A 17876-nucleotide genomic window follows, 5' to 3' on the forward strand; every position below is an offset into this window, starting at 1 on the left:
ATCTCACACGTGCCGGCCACCGACCTCCCTCCAACCCCAAACCCCGAAGTGCACCAGATTTTGTTGTTGTTATGGATTTACGTACAAAACAGACAAACACGCATACATTTTAAGTGATATTTAAACATCGTAGCCTACATTTGTCTGTGGGTTTGTGTGTATCCATACCCTCAGCTACTATAATTATAGTTAAGAATTTCTGAAGGGTTGCACAGCTTTTGTTGTTGTTGTTTCGTATAAAAATTATACACAATTCATTACTTGAGATGTTTTTTGTTTTTGTTTTGTTCTTCCCGTTTGCCTAGCTGTAGTACAATCTCATGTTGATCAGTGAGCCTGATTTGCACCTTTGCAACAAGGAGTTAGTTGTATGCACAAATTAATGATATACCGGTACATGTAAAGCCGATTTCTGGCCAGTCTCTTCTATTCGAGAAGGACTAAGCTCCTCTCGTGTCTATATGCAGATTGCAGTCGTATGTACGTTTGTATACATTAGCACACGAACAAACGCAAGCAATACACGGACAGACAGACAGACGGACAGACAAAGAGATATGCAGAACAGCGCACAGACACCCACCGGATAGCACGCATACACAAACCTCACAACACTCAACACACACCTCATTCAGAAGACAATACCAAACGCCAGTTTTTGGAAGAGAGAAATTACCACAGCAAAACGAAGATATGCAGCTGTTCTTGTGAATGCTGTTCACCGCTTGCGGAGAGTACCGTGTTCATGCCTGTGTCAATCTTTAAGAAACCTGAGGGTCTATTTTAGCTCCATGTCAGATAAAAATGGTAACTCTGGTTTGACAAAACTAACAGGAAACATTCAGCCATCTGCACGGCCCCATGCACCTTTGCCCTTGTGTTAAGAAGGCACCTTCTACTCTTTTGAAATACGCCAAACTGAGATGCCTTTACGGTCACGAACCTGTGGCAAGAGCACTGCCATCAAACGATTACAACGTGGATCACCTCAAGCTCTTGTCCTATTGATAACTGATAAAGAAATGAACAAAAGAAGAGACATCCGTGAAAAACAGAGCAAACCAACAAATGGGGAAATAAGCACACCACAAATGCGACACACTACAATATGCAGCGGTCCTGTGCCATATGGTTATTGACGCTGTACAGCAATGCGCTCCAACACGGCCATGATCGAATACATGTACGTGGATGATGTTATTCTCTCTTCATCAGTGGACTCCTGGCAAAGTCCCGGGCAAGGCAGGGACACAGCGGAAGACATGAGATGGGGTTGAAACAGAGCGGGAGAGGGGTCTGGGGCGTCAGTCAGTTGTGAGGCCGCGGATGAGCGGCGGAGATGGAGGCTACTGAGACGAACACCCTACACGCTCCAACGAACTTGATTACAGCTAGGCCTATATAGGATGTTGACAACCCATGGATATCCTCCTCCCAATAACGAGCGGCCGGTTTTGCATCAGCAAAGGGTGATGATGGTATGCACCCACCACTCACCACCATTCCGGCCCTTGGACCTGAAGTCACTGACTTCTTGCACCTCGACGCTTCTGTCACAAGGTCAGCCAGCAAACAAGACGCTGATATGATTTGCCCTCGTGACAACTCGACGTCATCACTGACGTCATGGGGTGGCGTGCTGAGGTGGCAGCCAGTGGTGTTTTCCCAAACAGGCGCCGTTAACCGAGTGAGTCTCGGTGTCTCTGTCAGTGGATGGCTGGAGATGCGTGGGTGGGTGGCTGTTTGTGAATGAAACGCGGACGGCAGCGGCCTACGTCTCAGCTAGCCGCCCTCACACACACACTACTATTTTTTTTCTACTACAGGTCAGGGCCGAGGCAGACGGATTCCCGCATTCCAAGATGCTGGGTGGATCCAGAAGGAGCTCCTTATTGTGAATTTCTGTCATCTCAGTCAGTGTGAGGGGCATCTTCCGCAAACAACAGCAATTTGTGTGGACTCAAGATCAAGAGAAGAGACCGTGACGCTGTGTTTCGTGGTTTATCCTGTTTGATATTTTCTGTCCCAGCTCAGTCGCTGTACGGCAGTGGGAAATTCGTGATCGATTTTTTGTATACAGCAGTGGGACTGACGTACGCCGCGGGCCTTTGAAAGCAACGTTTGGAGTTGCGTTGGAGGTAATTATATTCAGCGAATGCATGTTCAGTATACGTACGCTCTGTGGTGATGATGATGAAATCTTCACACGAAGACTGTCAAATAAGAGACTGCAGTATATACTCTGAATGTAGTAGCCTGTGTTGAATTCGTGAGGGCGCAAGCTACTAGTTAATAATGCATTCCGCAGATTGTTGGTCGTGAAACACTCGGCTGAAAACAAATGCATTAGTGTCATTTTCGGTTTGTGGTTTTAAACTGTGCCTTACTTGACTGCGGTACAATAGAAGAGGGGGTTCATATTTCGTTCAAAACACACATGTGTGCACACAGGTGCTCACCGTCCGATGTGTGTTTCGTACTATGGTGAGACAAAGATTTTGCTGACACCGTGGACATAGAAAATCGAGAAACCAAATAATGCAGACACGGACTGAGTGTCCAGTCTTGATCTCATGATGCTGGCTATTTTTACCGACTCTGTAAAGAAAAAAAGTTTTCTTTGGACGACTTCGCTTTGAAGTTTTTTCAAGCTAATTTCAACTAGGTTTTTGTCATTCCAAGATGCGTGTGTACTGATCTGTTTCCGAATATCATCGTCAAAAAGTTCCGTTTTCATTTTGCCTGAAAATATCTGCTGTGCTCATTTAATTTTTGAATCGATGTCCTGTGAATGAACGCCAGATCATGCAGGTCATTCGGTCAGCAAGAAACAGAAGTTGACAGGAGATGCACCTTCTCAATAAAGCCTGAGACCGTCCACACGCGCCCACCACACACCCAAAAAGACAGCGTCATGTTGGTACAGGGCACACCGCTTTTCAAGAACGATAAAAATGGGAACCCCATGGGTGACCCAGACCCTACCAACCTCGCCCTGTTGGCAAAGACTGCGATCATTGGTTACCAAATCAACGATCTCCCGGACGAGATCCTCGTACGGATCTTCGGCTACTTGCACCCCATACAGCACGAGTTGCCCATCCTGGCCGTCGTCTGTTGCAAATGGAGAAGACTCTTGGCCAGTTCCGGGCGCCTGTGGAGAGACTTGTACGTAGACCCTCGTGGCTACCGCTACTGGCATTTCTCCCTCCTGTGCTGCATCTTCAGGCAATACGGCCAGCACGTGCAGAGGCTGACGTGGTTCGAGCACTCCCCTGTGTACGAGAGCGTGTTCTCTCTGATCCCTCGCCTGTCCAACCTGCGGCACCTTCGCTTGCCCATCCTGTGGACCCGTGCCGTGGTCGACTCGCTGCAGCCCCTGTGTCGACTTGAGCACGTGCAGATCAACGGAGGATTCTCTCTTTCTGACGAGGACCTGGCGAGGGTTGGAAATTCCTTTCCCGAACTCAAGGTCAGTTGTTTCTAAGCAAGTGGTCTTTTAGGTGTTCGTGTTTTTTTGAACGAGAGTTTTGGGGTGTCGAATTGGTAAATTAGAAAAAGATAGTAAGGCAAATGAGGATTTAGCGTGTGTGTGTGTGTGTGTGTGTGTGTGTGTGTGTGTGTGTGTGTGTGTGTGTGTGTGTGTGTGTGTGTGTGTACGCACGCGCGCAAGTGCGTACGCGTGCATTTGCAAGTCCTAGTTGTCTAAATCTATTTGCCGATGGATTTTGTTGTCTGACGTCATATTTAGAATGTCAACAAGCTCGTTGAACTCATTGTGTGCAAGGCAAGGCAAATGCTCGCTGTGAAGGGCTTTAGAAGCGAAAATCATTGCGATTATCACAAGGACGGTCACGCGTGACCTTGAGGACTGCTATAATTAGCCGTTACCATAACAGTGATGACGACAACAGTGTTGTGCACAGTTTTAAGCCTGTTTATCACCCACACAACACCCACTCAATCAGGGCTTATACGATCGATAACTGTAATATCGATAACAGATGCAGAAAGTATTCTGTGTGTGGGCAGTTATGCTTATGTGTCCACTTTAAATCCCATTACAAACAATCCTACCCCCTCTTCATCCACACACCGTACCGTCTACCTTGTTGGTGCATGGGCTGTCTGGGTGTCGTATCCTTTCCACGGGCCTATAGGCGTACTCTTGCATGTCGACAAGTTAGTGTAGGATCTTTAACGTGCGCCCCAGTATTGGTGAAAACTGTGCTCGTTAAATGCAAGGCACGCACTAACGGTTATGTGGATGTATTTTCATGGCACTGGCCTATAAGCTCACCATTGCATGGTGATAAGTAAGTCGGTACGCTTTACAATGAAAAACTATGAGCACATGTAGACACGAGTTTCCATCAAAGTAAGAGATCCAACATTAAAACAAAGCTTTCAAACTCTTCTCCCAAAGGTGGTGTCCATCAACGCATGCTGGAAGATCACGGCCAACGGGATGAGGGATTTCCTGGGGTCCCTACCGAAGCTGGAGTCCCTCAAGCTAAAGATCAACTCCGGCCTGCCCCTCAGCGATGTCCGCAGCGAGCACGCCATGCGTGAAGGGGCCCGCATCGTCCAGATGGTGGCGGACAGCCCGTGGGCAGCGCTGGTCAGTGTGCTGTGTCTGCACTTCGTCCCCATCGAAATGGACGAGCTGTGGACGGTGGTCAAGCGCATGACCAACTTGAAGAAACTCAGCGTCAGCAACTGTGAGGTAAGTGGGAGTAGAAGTCGTGTGTCATGTTCAAAGCCGTATTCGAAGTCATCGCGACCACTTCTCCAAAGCGACCACCCGCCCACAACGACCATCCTAAGGATCCCAGGTTAATTTTCCTGCCACGTTAATCACCTTTCCGTAGCGACTCTCTGTCTATAACGACCACTTTTGGCCGGACCCTGGGATGGTCGTTATGGACAGGCTGGACTGTACCTTCCACCTAGTGTAAACTATAATGTAAACCACTACAGATCTGTCCATGACACGCGAGCAACCTTCGGTTTTGGACATAATGTACGCAAATGAAATATAACAGCAGTGCTCCTTGTTGCGCAATGTGGGGTTTTGTTGCTGAATTAATATTTTTTACAGGATGATGCAGTCAGTTGTCAAAATTACTTTGGCCAAAAAAATTCTCGCTCGTACACAGGAAACAGCTTGGTTTTTTGTATGTAACCCCATGAAAGAATGCTCTTATTGCAACACATTCTTGCACTCCGTAAAGAGAGAGAGAGAGAGAGAGAGAGAGAGAGAGGGGGGAGAGACAGAGAGAGAGAGAGAGAGAGAGAGAGAGGGGGGGGAAGGGAGGAGGGAGGGAGGGAGAGAGAGAGAGAGAGGGGGGAGGGAGGGAGAGAGGGAGAGAGAGAGAGGGAGGGATGGAGGGATGGAGGGGAGAGAGAGAGAGAGAAAGAGAGAGGGGGTGGGGGTGGGGGGGTGGGGGGTCACATAAATGTCAGAAATACCGCATACGCATCCAGTGAGCAATATACTGAATGGATCGATCGATACAATGTCGCGAATTGTGTGCACCCAATCCGTTGTTAGTTGTCGCCTGGAGGTGAAAATAACTTTTCCTTTTGCAGCCACTGTTGACTTTAGGCGCTGTCCTATTCTGGTCACTTCGGGGTACACAGACAGTTCAGTGTTGACGTAAACAATAGTTATTTCCGTTCTTTGTTTGCAGCCTCGTTGGTACCTTGACAGAAGGGGTTCTGATTTGGCCTATATGGTCCGCTGGACCCAAAAAGTAACAACTAACTAACTAACCTTGACAGATATACCTCAAATCATCTTAACGTGACGGGCGGGGATGTAGCTCAGTCGGTAGCGCGCTGGATTTGTATCCAGTTGGCCGCTGTCAGCGTGAGTTCGTCCCCACGTTCGGCGAGAGATTTATTTCTCAGAGTCAACTTTGTGTGCAGACTCTCCTCGGTGTCCGAACACCCCCGTGTGTACACACAAGCACAAGACCAAGTGCACACGAAAAAGATCCTGTAATCCATGTCAGAGTTCGGTGGGTTATAGAAACACGAAAATACCCAGCATGCTTCCTCCGAAAACGGCGTATGGCTGCCTAAATGGCGGGGTAAAAAACGGTCATACACGTAAAAGTCCACTCGTGCAAAAAACCCACGAGTGTACGTGGGAGTTTCAGCCCACGAACGCAGAAGAAGATCTTAACGTGACAGTATATATCCATAATCCATATTATCCATCACTGGCAGGGAACCCTCGATATCTAGTCAATCTTTTATCTTTCCACTTGGATACATACCAACCATCTATAGCCTGACCTGCACGGTTGGCCTAGTGGTAAGGCGTCCGCCCCGTGAGCGGGAGGTCGTGGGTTCGAACCCCGGCCGGGTCATACATAAGACTTTAAAATTGGCAATCTAGTGGGCATTATGGGGTTAGTGGTAGGACTGGTTGGTCCGGTGTCAGAATAATGTGACTGGGTGAGACATGAAGCCTGTGCTGCGACTTCTGTCTTGTGTGTGGCGCACGTTATATGTCAAAGCAGCACCGCCCTGATATGGTCCTTCGTGGTCGGCTGGGCGTTAAGCAAACAAACAAACAAAATCTATAGCCTGGCTGCTTTCTGAGCGGAGTAGGTAGGAGTTTTTCACTGAATTTATTTGGTATCTGACACCGGTGGCAATCTGCAAAATTAATTCAGCCCCCCCCCCAAAAAAAAAAAATACAAAAAACAAACAAACAAACAACCTCACTTTTCATTCTTAGTGCTCGCAGTTATCGGTGAAGGTTACCAGACAAAATGCGTGCAAGTTTCAGGGACAAAGAAGTGAGACGTAGGGAAAACAAAGATATTGTGCATGGAGAATCTGAATAATTAAGCGCACTGTTGTGTGGTGATTTGATCACAAACCCAAAACCGAACAGTCTGGCACCTGAGGAGTTTTTAGACCTTTTTTTTTGTCGCGGGGAAATCCATTCTAGTCCTGATATTTAAAAAAAAATCTTTGTTTGCTCTATAACGACATTGACAGATATGTGCAGTGTTCAACTGAGATTATTGTCATTTCGACGCTGCACCTATTTCCTTTTTCACTTGAAACATGTCTGAGTTCTGTGCCCTTTGCCACATGTGTAAGCCTACGTCCTGTGTACTTTGCAACTTTGTTTCATTCATTTGAACAAACAAAACAAACAAACAAACCCAAACGCATGTTGTTTTATACGGTGATCAGAATTTAAGAAGAAGGAACAAAACCGCAGAAGACAGAATATCTCGGTCGTCGTTTAGCTGTCAGCTTTTAGCTTAAATAATTGGACAAGAGAAACGTAATTAATGACATGGAAAAAAGAAACGCGCAGCATAGATGGAGTATCTTGTTCGGTGATTTGCATTCAACTTTTGGCTTGAAATGATAGTGCAAGGAAATCATCTCTTGTTTGCAACGTTATTTATTCTAAGACTCCTCCCCCCCCTCCCCCTCCCGTACCCCCCTCCCCGCACTCCCTCTTTCCCTTCCCATCCCTTCCCCCAGAAAGGCTCTGTCTTTTGGCCAAGGTTAAACAACGCAATTATTTCATTTCTTTTGATGTTGTTTTAATTGTATTTTTTTCTCCAAAATAATTAATGTAACCCTAGGTTTAAAAAATAAATAAATATTGTCTTGCCTTGCTACACCTGTTGAAAGCGCCCAAACCTTCCATTCGCATAGACATGTTCGATCAACACCTGCGCCTTGTATGTAATTCGAGATCACATTTGAATATGCGTTAGGCCTAAAAAAAAAAAAAATAGGTGTGGTTACGGTAACCCGACCTACCCTATTTTTAGGGGCCGACCCTATAACTTTTTATTACATTTGTTAAAAAAAAAAAAATAAAAAAAAAACCAGTGCAGAAAACGCAATGAAAGCGAAAGCGTTTGAGTCGCACACTTATTTCCCTGTCAAGTAGGTTTAGTTTGTACACATCAGAAAAAAAAGTTTAAAAAAAAATGATTACCTTCCTACCCTATTTTTTTGTGGCTATGTTACCTTAACCACACCTATTTTTTTTTTGTGCCTTATGCCCGCCGGTCGACCGTCTTTTAATACGTATCTGTTTTTGCTCTAGTGCCCGAAGACATTTGCAGCTGATTTTTTTCTCTCAACTAAAAGATGAGGTCGAGTATTTTTGGAATACAGATTATTGGTTTTGTTGTCTCTGTTTTAGAAAGAGTGGATGAATTGCAGTTGAGATATTTATGTCGTAGTTGTTGTTGTTGTTGTTGTTGTTATGTCTTTGTTGTTGTTATGTCTTTGTTGTTGTTGTTGTTGTTGTTGTTGTTTTGTTGTTGTTGTTGTTGTTGTTGTTGTTGTTGTTGTTGTTGTTTTGTTGTTGTTGTTTTAGGCAAAACAACAATTAGGTAAACATTTGACAAAACTGGAATATATAATGTTTTAAGGGTATGTCCGACTGGTTAACGGCTTTTCGTTGTTTCATAACATTTACAGCTGACATTTTTAAAAATATGAATTTTGGCGGTGTCCGCTCAGTATGATATCAGTTTCTTTCCAAAACACGCACGTCGGAGCTCATTGTTCGCTGTGACGCTATCGTCGTGATTACAACTTAAACTTTTTCACGGCGCAATGGCCCGTTGTCTATGTCAGAGTTTGGTGGGTTATAGAAACGCCGAAATACCAAGCACGCATCCCCCGAAGTCGGCGTATGGCTGGCTACATGGCGCGGGGTAACATCGGTCATACACGTAAATCCCCATTCGTGCGAAAAGCACGAGTGTACGTGGGAGTTTCAGACCATGAATGCAGAAGAAGAAGAAGAAGAAGAAGAAGAAGAAGAAGAAGAAGAAGATGAAGGCGCCCAAAGGCAATGACAGAGTGATTTCCGGAAAACTCCTATTGCTTTCATGACTTTTCTACCTCAAGTTTTTAGAAGGGGGTACGCAACGATGTTGGTACTGAAAATCTTGCCAATGTTTCAGCCAATCATGAGAGCAAACATTATATGTTACAGTAAATTGTCAACACCAGGAAATTTACAAAATCCCTGAAAATTTCAGTAAATTTGTAAATTTCCTGTTTCACTCAGGGAATTTACAAATGTCCTAAAAATTCTAGGAAATTTGTAAATTTCCTGAAATCATGCTACTTTTTGATGAATTTACTGAACAATGAAAAATCAGTCTCATTGCATTTTGCATTCTGATTTTTCCCCGAGTGAAACAGGAAATTTTACAAATTTACTGAAATTTCAGGGATTTTGTACATTTCCTGGTTTTGACAATTTACTGTAACAAATACAAAGTGCATCTGGCCTAAGACTGCACCTATAGCCATTCTGTTTTAGCCAGATACCGCTTATTGCTTTCAAGTCCTGGAGTTTTTCAAGTTGTACTCATGGATTGCATCAGATGGATCAATGAAAGCAAGCGGCATTGCCATGAATCATTGTTTACAGGCGTGACGTCGTGTTTCTTGGGAGGACTCGGCTGATTATTGCACTTATCGAGAGTGTATGAAGAGAGAGTGTGCTGGCTGGTTATGTGAAAAACGTGTGTGCGGTTACGTGCCGTGAAAGCAATCATGCACGCCATCACAGATTTGTCCAGGCTGTTGTATAGTATCCTTAGCGGATTATGACTTTATTCAGTTATTCTGCAGAAAAACAGAAATGCTGGAGAAAAACTGTTTGTTTCTGCAGCATTTCTGCATAATGTCATCTTTCGCGAGAGCAACGTTTTTTTCTGCAGCAAAACAGTTTTACTGCAGTAAAATTGAAATCAAGAATGCTGCAGTAAAACGGTGATGTTGTTTTACTGGAGAAAAACAGTTTACACTTTTTCTTCAGCATTTTGGCATTATTCAGTTATTCTGCAGAAAAACAGAAATGCTGGAGAAAAACTGTCTTTTCTGCAGCATTTCTGCATAATGTCATCTTTCGCCGAAGCAACGGGTTTTTCTGGAGCAAAACATTTTACTGCAGTAAAATTGAAATCAAGAATGCTGCAGTAAAACGGTGCTGTTGTTTTACTGCAGAAAATCTGTTTACACTTTTTCTGCAGCATTTTGTACTGGCTCATTATAATGTTGGAGCACGCGAGCCCCCCTCTGTCGAGAGATGGACTCATCTAGAATTACCAATAGTTACAAACTATTATACTATCCCAGGGTGCGACGAATACAAACGCTACTTTACAAGGTCGTTCGTTTTTCTCCAGAAAAACTGTCACAGACTATTCTGAAGAAAAAGTTAATCGCAATAATGCTGCAGAAAACCAAGTAAACATTATGCTTCAGAAAAACTGTTTTACTGCAGTAAAAAACGTTGCTTCGGCGAAAGATGACATTATGCAGAAATGCTGCAGAAAAGACAGTTTTTCTCCAGCATTCTGGGCTTTTCTTTTTTCAAACTTTCAAAACTTCGAATTGTACTGATCTTTTCTTGATGAAAAAAGAATTCTTTTATGATTTAAGAATGTTTTGAGCATCTTATCATTACAACTGCTCGATCGATTGATAAAAGTGGACATGCATTTATGAAAATTGTGCAAGTGATCTCAATTTACCATCATGACCGTCACTTTTGCTGGCTATTGTACAATAGCAATGTCAGAAAAGCACACGGTAAAAACACTTCACACATAAATACGCGTTAGTGCTCAAAAGACAAACTAACAATTTATCCCAAAACACACAAAGACACACACACACACACACACGCACACGCACACACACACACACACACACACACACACACACACACACACACACACACACACACACACACACACACACACACACACACACACACACACACACACACACACACTTACGCGTTTCTGATTATAATCAATGGGTGCGAAACCCCATCCAGCTTCTTTCACGTGATTCATTGCATTTCACATTCGACAAAGTCCTACAGGTACATTGTTTTCGTCATTTGTCACTAGCGTTTGACTAGTCCATAATACATCTGACACAGCTGTTTGTAGTTTGGGTAATGCATTCACGGGCTATGGGGAGATCTCCTCTCATGCGCCCGTTTCTTTCACTTTTATAGCGTTTTTATAGATATAAAACATATAAATGAAAACAACATAAAAACAACACGCAATCATTTCTCATGTATAAAAAAACCAAAATAATACAAGCACATTACAATTACACAGGCAACAACAACAACAACAACAACAACAACAACAACAACAACAACAACAGCAAGTACAACAACAAAAACAACAACAATGATAATAATGGTAATAATGATATCAATAATAATATAATATTAATAATAATGTCGCCCCGACTGGCAGCCAAACGCCTTATGCTAGCGTGAGAGGTAAGCGCTCTAATTTCTATGCCTGTCCGTACGCTTGGGTCGAACACATCTAGCTGCGCTCAGCGATTGAGCGGTCGCCCATGCTTTGTTTCAGTTACAACTCCAACGATTATTAAGCAATGTTTTTGAAGTGTTGCGCCAGGTTTAAGCATCAGCATATCCACATCCACACGAAATTTGTGGTGAATCGGTCAAGAAACGCTGGAGGTATAGGCAAAGGAAATGACGTGTGAGCGCTAAACCGTGTGCAACCTCGGTACTCACGTAGCCATTGGGTAGAAATGTTAACCACATATATACCATAACAATGGTAAATGTCTTTCCAAATTTCACGATAACGGGCCCACAAACCCAGGAGTTATAAGTGATCAAAAGTGTGACGGACGGACGGACGGACGGACATACGGACGAACGGACGGACGGATGGAAACACGGACAGATGCCTAACAATATCGATTTGATGTAACACACAACGAATATGTAACAACAACAAAATCATTAGATTCAAGCGTATTTTCCATACGCAACGAGTGTCATAATGTCAACCTTCTTTTGTACTAAAATTATAAATGGGGTTAGGGTTACGTTTTGTAAACTTATGCAAAAATTTAACGATCGATTTTGTGTGTGTGTGTGTATCTAATTGTGTAGACCCAGGTGTGCATTATGTCAAACTTTTATGAAATTTTAACGGTTCTATTAGCAGATATATTCAGTTGAAGTGAGCATGTGGTCTAATTTTAGCACGTAAAACGTCATGTAAATTAACGAATGTTAGCCATTTCAGAAAGAATGGAAACACTTATTCGTAGCAAAACCCATCATTTGTATGTGCACAAAGTCGGTATTTACGCCACATACAAAAACAAGTATTTGTGATTTTAATTAATCAGTTAGATCCCATATCCAATAGCCTACCCTGATTTACAAAAATGTCAACATATTCATGAGGCTGTATCTTAAAAACGCAACGATCGATTTATCTGATTTTAACACATTTGTTTTGTCAGACTTTAAACATAGATCAGGCAAAATATTGGGGATTTTTAACGGTTGTTTAATCGGTGTCGGATGTCTTTAAAACTGGGAAGTTTTCAACGCCAGCCGACCACGAAGGGCCATATCAGGGCGGTGCTGCTTTGACATATAACGTGCGCCACACACAAGACAGAAGTCGCAGCACAGGCTTCATGTCTCACCCAGTCACATTATTCTGACACCGGACCAACCAGTCCTAGCACAAACCCCATAATGCCAGACGCCAGGCGGAGCAGCCACTAGATTGCCAATTTTAAAGTCTTAGGTATGACCCGGCCGCGAATTTGCGATTCCTAAACGCCCCACTGAACGACCGACGTCACAGCCGCTTCGGCCTTTTCCGGAGGAACACCGCGTGCCACTTCGATCGCGTTGCACTTGCAGTCAATCGGCGATGCCACCTTGATTATCAGTTAATAATGTTATTATTCAGGCAATATGAAAGAAATTAGTTTTTTTCTTTTGTTACACTTACACATAGTTTTATGAAGATCAATATCAGACTCGGCAAAAGAATGGTTGTATCATGAGCGACTGTCACAAGCGAGAGGTGCGGTTCGGTGAGTAGGTTAGTCACTGTCGAACTGTTCGGTGCGAAGCACGGTTTTGTTTATGGTAACTATATTGATTTCTTCAAGTTGTACTAATGTTTACGCTTTGCGCTGCGGTTTAATATGTGTGCTTGTTATTGGCTAATACGGTGAGCCCACGCCGTTAATTTGCAGACTGTGCACATGTGAGCTTTGTGTAATCGCGTTTTCATTCCATACCACCGTGCTAAACCGCTTTGGGGGAAATGGTTTAAAAAAATAAATAAAAAATAAACGGAATGCATCAGGGTTGAAAAGATTGAAGGGTGGAGTTAAGGACACAAAATAGATGACAAAAATAAAGCAAACAAGAAAAAAAACTGTAACCAGGAAGGGAGTCGAACCCGAGTCAGCTGACCTTCAAGCTGGAGCACAAACCACTGGGCTACGACAGCAACTGACAGACAGGGCTACAAAAGTGAAGGCATTTCAGGGTTACTCCGTCGTATGTGGCGTTTCTCGCGCATGAAGGTTCTGTTACCAACTCTACGGCTAAGAAAGGTTGCATTTGAAGTTAAATGTCCACTAAAATATCAAAGGGAACACCATTTCTGAACAACACAACGGTTTGCGCTCGCCTCTCGCAGTCGTCACGTTCAGGTGAAACCAAATCGGTTCCCTGATACAGCAGATATTTGAACACTTCCACGTCACACTGAAACACTGAGCTACAGTTTAGTAACGTGATATGTTTTCAATTGTTCGTTCACTTATATTGCTTTCAGATTTAACACGCCAAGATGAATGAAACAGTGGCACGGTTTTCGTTGCGAAAATGTGCAATGGCAGTGCAACGCGATCGAAGTGTGTATTATGTAGGCCCTACACGCGGTGTTCCTCCGGAAAAGACCGAAGCGACATGTGACGTCAGTCGTTCAGTCGGGTGTTTAGGAATCGCAAATTCGCGACCCGGCCAGGGTTCGAACCGACGACCTCCCGATCACCGGGCGGACGCACCAGAGGGTCTTAAGGCACAACAAAAAAAGTCTGTTTACGGTAACATAGGCAAAACAAATAGGGTCGGTAGGTCGGTATTTTTTTTTCTTCCCCAAAAAACATATTTTTAAGTTATTTTGCCAAAAAACAAACTTTTTTTCTTTTTTTTTCTCCCAAATGCCAAAAAAAAGTCTAGGGTCGCGCGAAAAAATAGGGTCGGTCGGGATACCGTAAACAGACTATTTTTTGTGGCCTAAAGGGGATGTCACCCTACTAATACTACTGCTGCTGCTGCTCATGCGCAAGACATTTCCACTGTCATTGCGTCCCCCACTATTCTCATTAGTATGTTTATTTTATTTAGCCCGTTTGGCTGTATATTGTGGACTAGAATGAATACCCGCATCGCCGGGAAGAAGTAGAGCCGAATGCTGGGTACCCGGCTTTGCCGGGAAGAAGTAGAGGAATACCCGGCTTTGCCGGGATGAAAGCGTTGTGGACAGTGACCTTCTAAAAATAGTAACGGGAATATCCGGCTTCGCCGGGATGAAAGTGTTGTGGACAGTGACCTTCTAAAAATAGTAACGGGAATATGGATTGACGCCACACGAAGGAAGGGAGATAAACGCAAAACACTGAAGATAAGGAAGAGTTACTGGGAATGGATCTGGGAAGATGAACAGAAAAACCAAAAACACGTGTTGCAAATTCTCATCGACCAGGTTGTGTCCGGGATCTACCTGAATGTGGCCACCAAATTTGAAGCAGATCCACCGAGAACTTTGGCCGTGCATCGCGAACACACACACACACACACACACACACACACACACACACACACACACACACACACACACACACACACACACACACACACACACACACACACAAGTCGTATATAAGCTTATATATCTTATGGCGGTGCTCATTTAGTGTCTGTCTTTGTTAAAACTCATAAAACCAGTCCAGTACTGTGCCTAATCGCCTGTTCATGCTAAAACCAACAGTTACAGAGACAATCATGTATTGTACGTCGGACACAGACTCGGAATAAACAGTCAAATACTCTTGCATTATGAACCTCCAACATCACCAACGCCTTTGTCGTCCATTGACGTAAGCACTTCGATCACGGGATATCACGATGTCTTGTTTTTATACCTTCAACCCATAACAGCTGTTCAAGTGGCCACACACATTTTAAGTGCGAGCTCAAAATGCCAGACAGTCACGTTCTTGGGGTTAAACTGGGTGGGAAAGGGGGACAGTGGTGAATTGGAAGGAGGGGAGGGGGGATAAAAAAAAATAATTTGGATTTCTTTTTACCTTTTTTTTTTTTTAGGACCATGGATGTTTTGTTTTGGTATGTTTGCTTTGATTTGGACGTTGATTTAACTATCAATAGATTTTCCTTTGGTTCAATGGGGTGTAAAGGAAGAAGGGAGTTGGGTTAACTTAGGGTGCGCGGAGATGGGGGAAAGGTGTCGCGACAAGCCTGTTTTGAAGGGAAGTAAATTTAATTAAGAGCTTGCATCGACTAAAAATGGCGTCATAAATTGATAATACAAAAAAAAAAAACACCACAAAAAACTGACAGCTTTTGGGCACACCCCTTCTCAGGAAGACTCGTCTGCTGACCATCTCAGATCTGGCCAGGCTTTTACACGGGATAAGACCACCCTTCCACTTGGAAGATGACCAAAATTCAACACCCTGGCTGCTTGCTGTGTGGTGATATGTTTATGAATGAATGAACGGCTGGTGGCTTTCACGAAATGAATTCATCACAAAGTTGACCCAATGCACAGAGAGCACAGCACCTAAAGGCTTTTCGTTTGTGGTTTTGGGTCCAAGTGGAGGGCTGGCCTCATCCCATGTAAAAGACACCGCAACACGGTTGGCCTAGTGGTAAGGCGTCCGCCCCGTGAGCGGGGAGGTCGTGGGTTCGAACCCCGGCCGGGTCATACCTAAGACTTTAAAAATTGGCAATCTAGTGGCTGCTCCGCCTGGCGTCTGGCATTATGGGGTTAGTGCTAGGACTGGTTGGTCCGATGTCAGAATAATGTGACTGGGTGAGACATGAAGCCTGTGCTGCGACTTCTGTCTTGTGTGTGGCGCACGTTAAAGGTCAAAGCAGCACCGCCCTGATATCCCCCTTCGTGGTGGACTGGGCGTTAAGCAAACAAACAAACAAACAAACAAACATGTAAAAGACTGGCCAGATATGCAATGGTCAGCAGAACTGTTTTTACGGGAAGAGGTATGCCTGTAAATAATCGAAGTTGTCAATTTGCTTGTTAATTTCGCAACAGAGAGCATTTTCTGTGCTGCTTCATGGTTCATGTGCACAAGTAGTGTACGAACTCAGTTACCCCAGTACAATGAACGTTTAAAGCACGGCTCAGGGAGTTGATTATATACAGGTTGTCAGTGCGATGAGGACATGACCTTCGTCACCATTGTTTTTAACAGCACCTCCGTGTAAAGGACTGCATGTTTGGTCATCAATTTCGTTTATATTGTTTATAATGCCTTCTGACAGCGAAACGTGTCATGCAAATACCCTCTGATGAGAGCACACCTCTCTGTCAAGGACTGCATCGTTTGTCTTTGGTCATGACTTTCGGCAGATGTTTGTAACATCTTGTCACAGCAAAACTTCTGCAAATACCCTCTGATGGGAGGACACCTGTCTATAAAAGACGCTCTATTGTTTCCCTTCGCTGCCTCGGATCTGACCATTGTTCAGTGGTACCTGAAATATTAAACCCCTTGATGAGTGGACACTTGGAAATAAAGGACAGCTTCTGTTGCCCATTGGTCTTCTAGCTTCACCGCCATGTTCCTAACATGAAAGGTCACCACTGGTCAACCCCCAGGGTTTTAGCGCTCATGGCAGGTACTTCAACTTGACCTACAGTAACGCACACGCAGAGTTATGGTTTCCATAACTATTTTGACAAAATATCCTCTTAATGCTTTACGACTGAACTTCTGATTTTGAGGTCAGACGGTTGAATGAGTCTGTGCCTATATATGTGTCTCTTCAAAACTCGTTGGAGTGCACAGATAAATGGCTTGGCACCTGTAACTCTACGATCGTGCAAACATTGGCGACACGGTCTCTTTGATACACCACGACCGAATTTCTGGTTTTGAGAGAACAAGGTTGTCTGTGCGTATGTCTGTGTAGAGCTAGTTGGCATGCACGAACTTACGAACGCGATGCTTCGGTACCTGTAACTCTGCGATCAGATCTATGTTCTGCTTATTCTCGTCGTCGTGTAAAACAGGCTATGTGCACAGTACACTGAAACCCACAGGACGCCGGTGCAGATAAAGGTCTGTGCCCATGAAACTATGAATAGCCAGCAGGTGTCCCCAGGGCCGGCAACAAATCCCACGTGTGGGCCTTCACAACAACCCTTTGCATATCGACCAGCTGATCCTCTGACGTCTTTGCCTGACCCCAGCTGGCCCGCTTCTGATTGGTCGTGGACTCGCTAAAGTCGTTCTCTGGGCTTCCCACGCCATCTTGTGACGCAATTGTCAGCCGAGAAGTGCTGCTCCTTGCCTCACCCTTCACGACAGCTTACTTCACAGGTTTTTAGTTCTCTAGGTGAATGATTTCTTTATGGGTTGGACTTTGTGTGCGCGTGTGTGTGGAGAGCTGGGGTGACTTATTGGTCTTAGTAGCGTGGGAGTATTAGGTGTGATTTGCACAAAAAATGCAAGTAATGCGGAATGCATAATTGAACTTATTGAAGCAGATGTCAGGAATAAAACTGTACTTTTAACATTTAATTTTGTTTGTCGATGTATTTTGTGTAACAAGATACTCTGATATGTCAATGGTGCAAGTTGCGTGGAATGTAAAAGTAAAGTGAATCTGACCGTCAGGAATAGAATTGTTCTTTTAAAGATCTGTTTGTCAAATGACTTTATTTTTATGAAGATTCGTAAATTCGTCGTAATTCTTGCTGGCTGTA

General features: G+C 44.0%; 1 protein-coding gene across 1 annotated transcript in view; it reads left to right on the top strand.

The window, feature by feature from the left end:
- The first annotated feature begins 1722 nt into the window (after positions 1-1722).
- Positions 1723-17876, top strand: part of LOC138953450 (uncharacterized) — a 23747-nt gene continuing 7593 nt past the window's right edge. Inside the window, exons 1-2 of the mRNA XM_070325270.1 lie at positions 1723-3472; positions 4427-4726. Of these exons, the coding sequence (XP_070181371.1) occupies positions 2792-3472; positions 4427-4726 (981 nt within the window). The 5' untranslated portion in view covers positions 1723-2791. The remainder of the gene's footprint in view (positions 3473-4426; positions 4727-17876) is intronic.

The sequence above is a fragment of the Littorina saxatilis genome, linkage group LG17 (assembly GCF_037325665.1).
Source record: "Littorina saxatilis isolate snail1 linkage group LG17, US_GU_Lsax_2.0, whole genome shotgun sequence".
NCBI classification, from domain to species: domain Eukaryota; kingdom Metazoa; phylum Mollusca; class Gastropoda; order Littorinimorpha; family Littorinidae; genus Littorina; species Littorina saxatilis.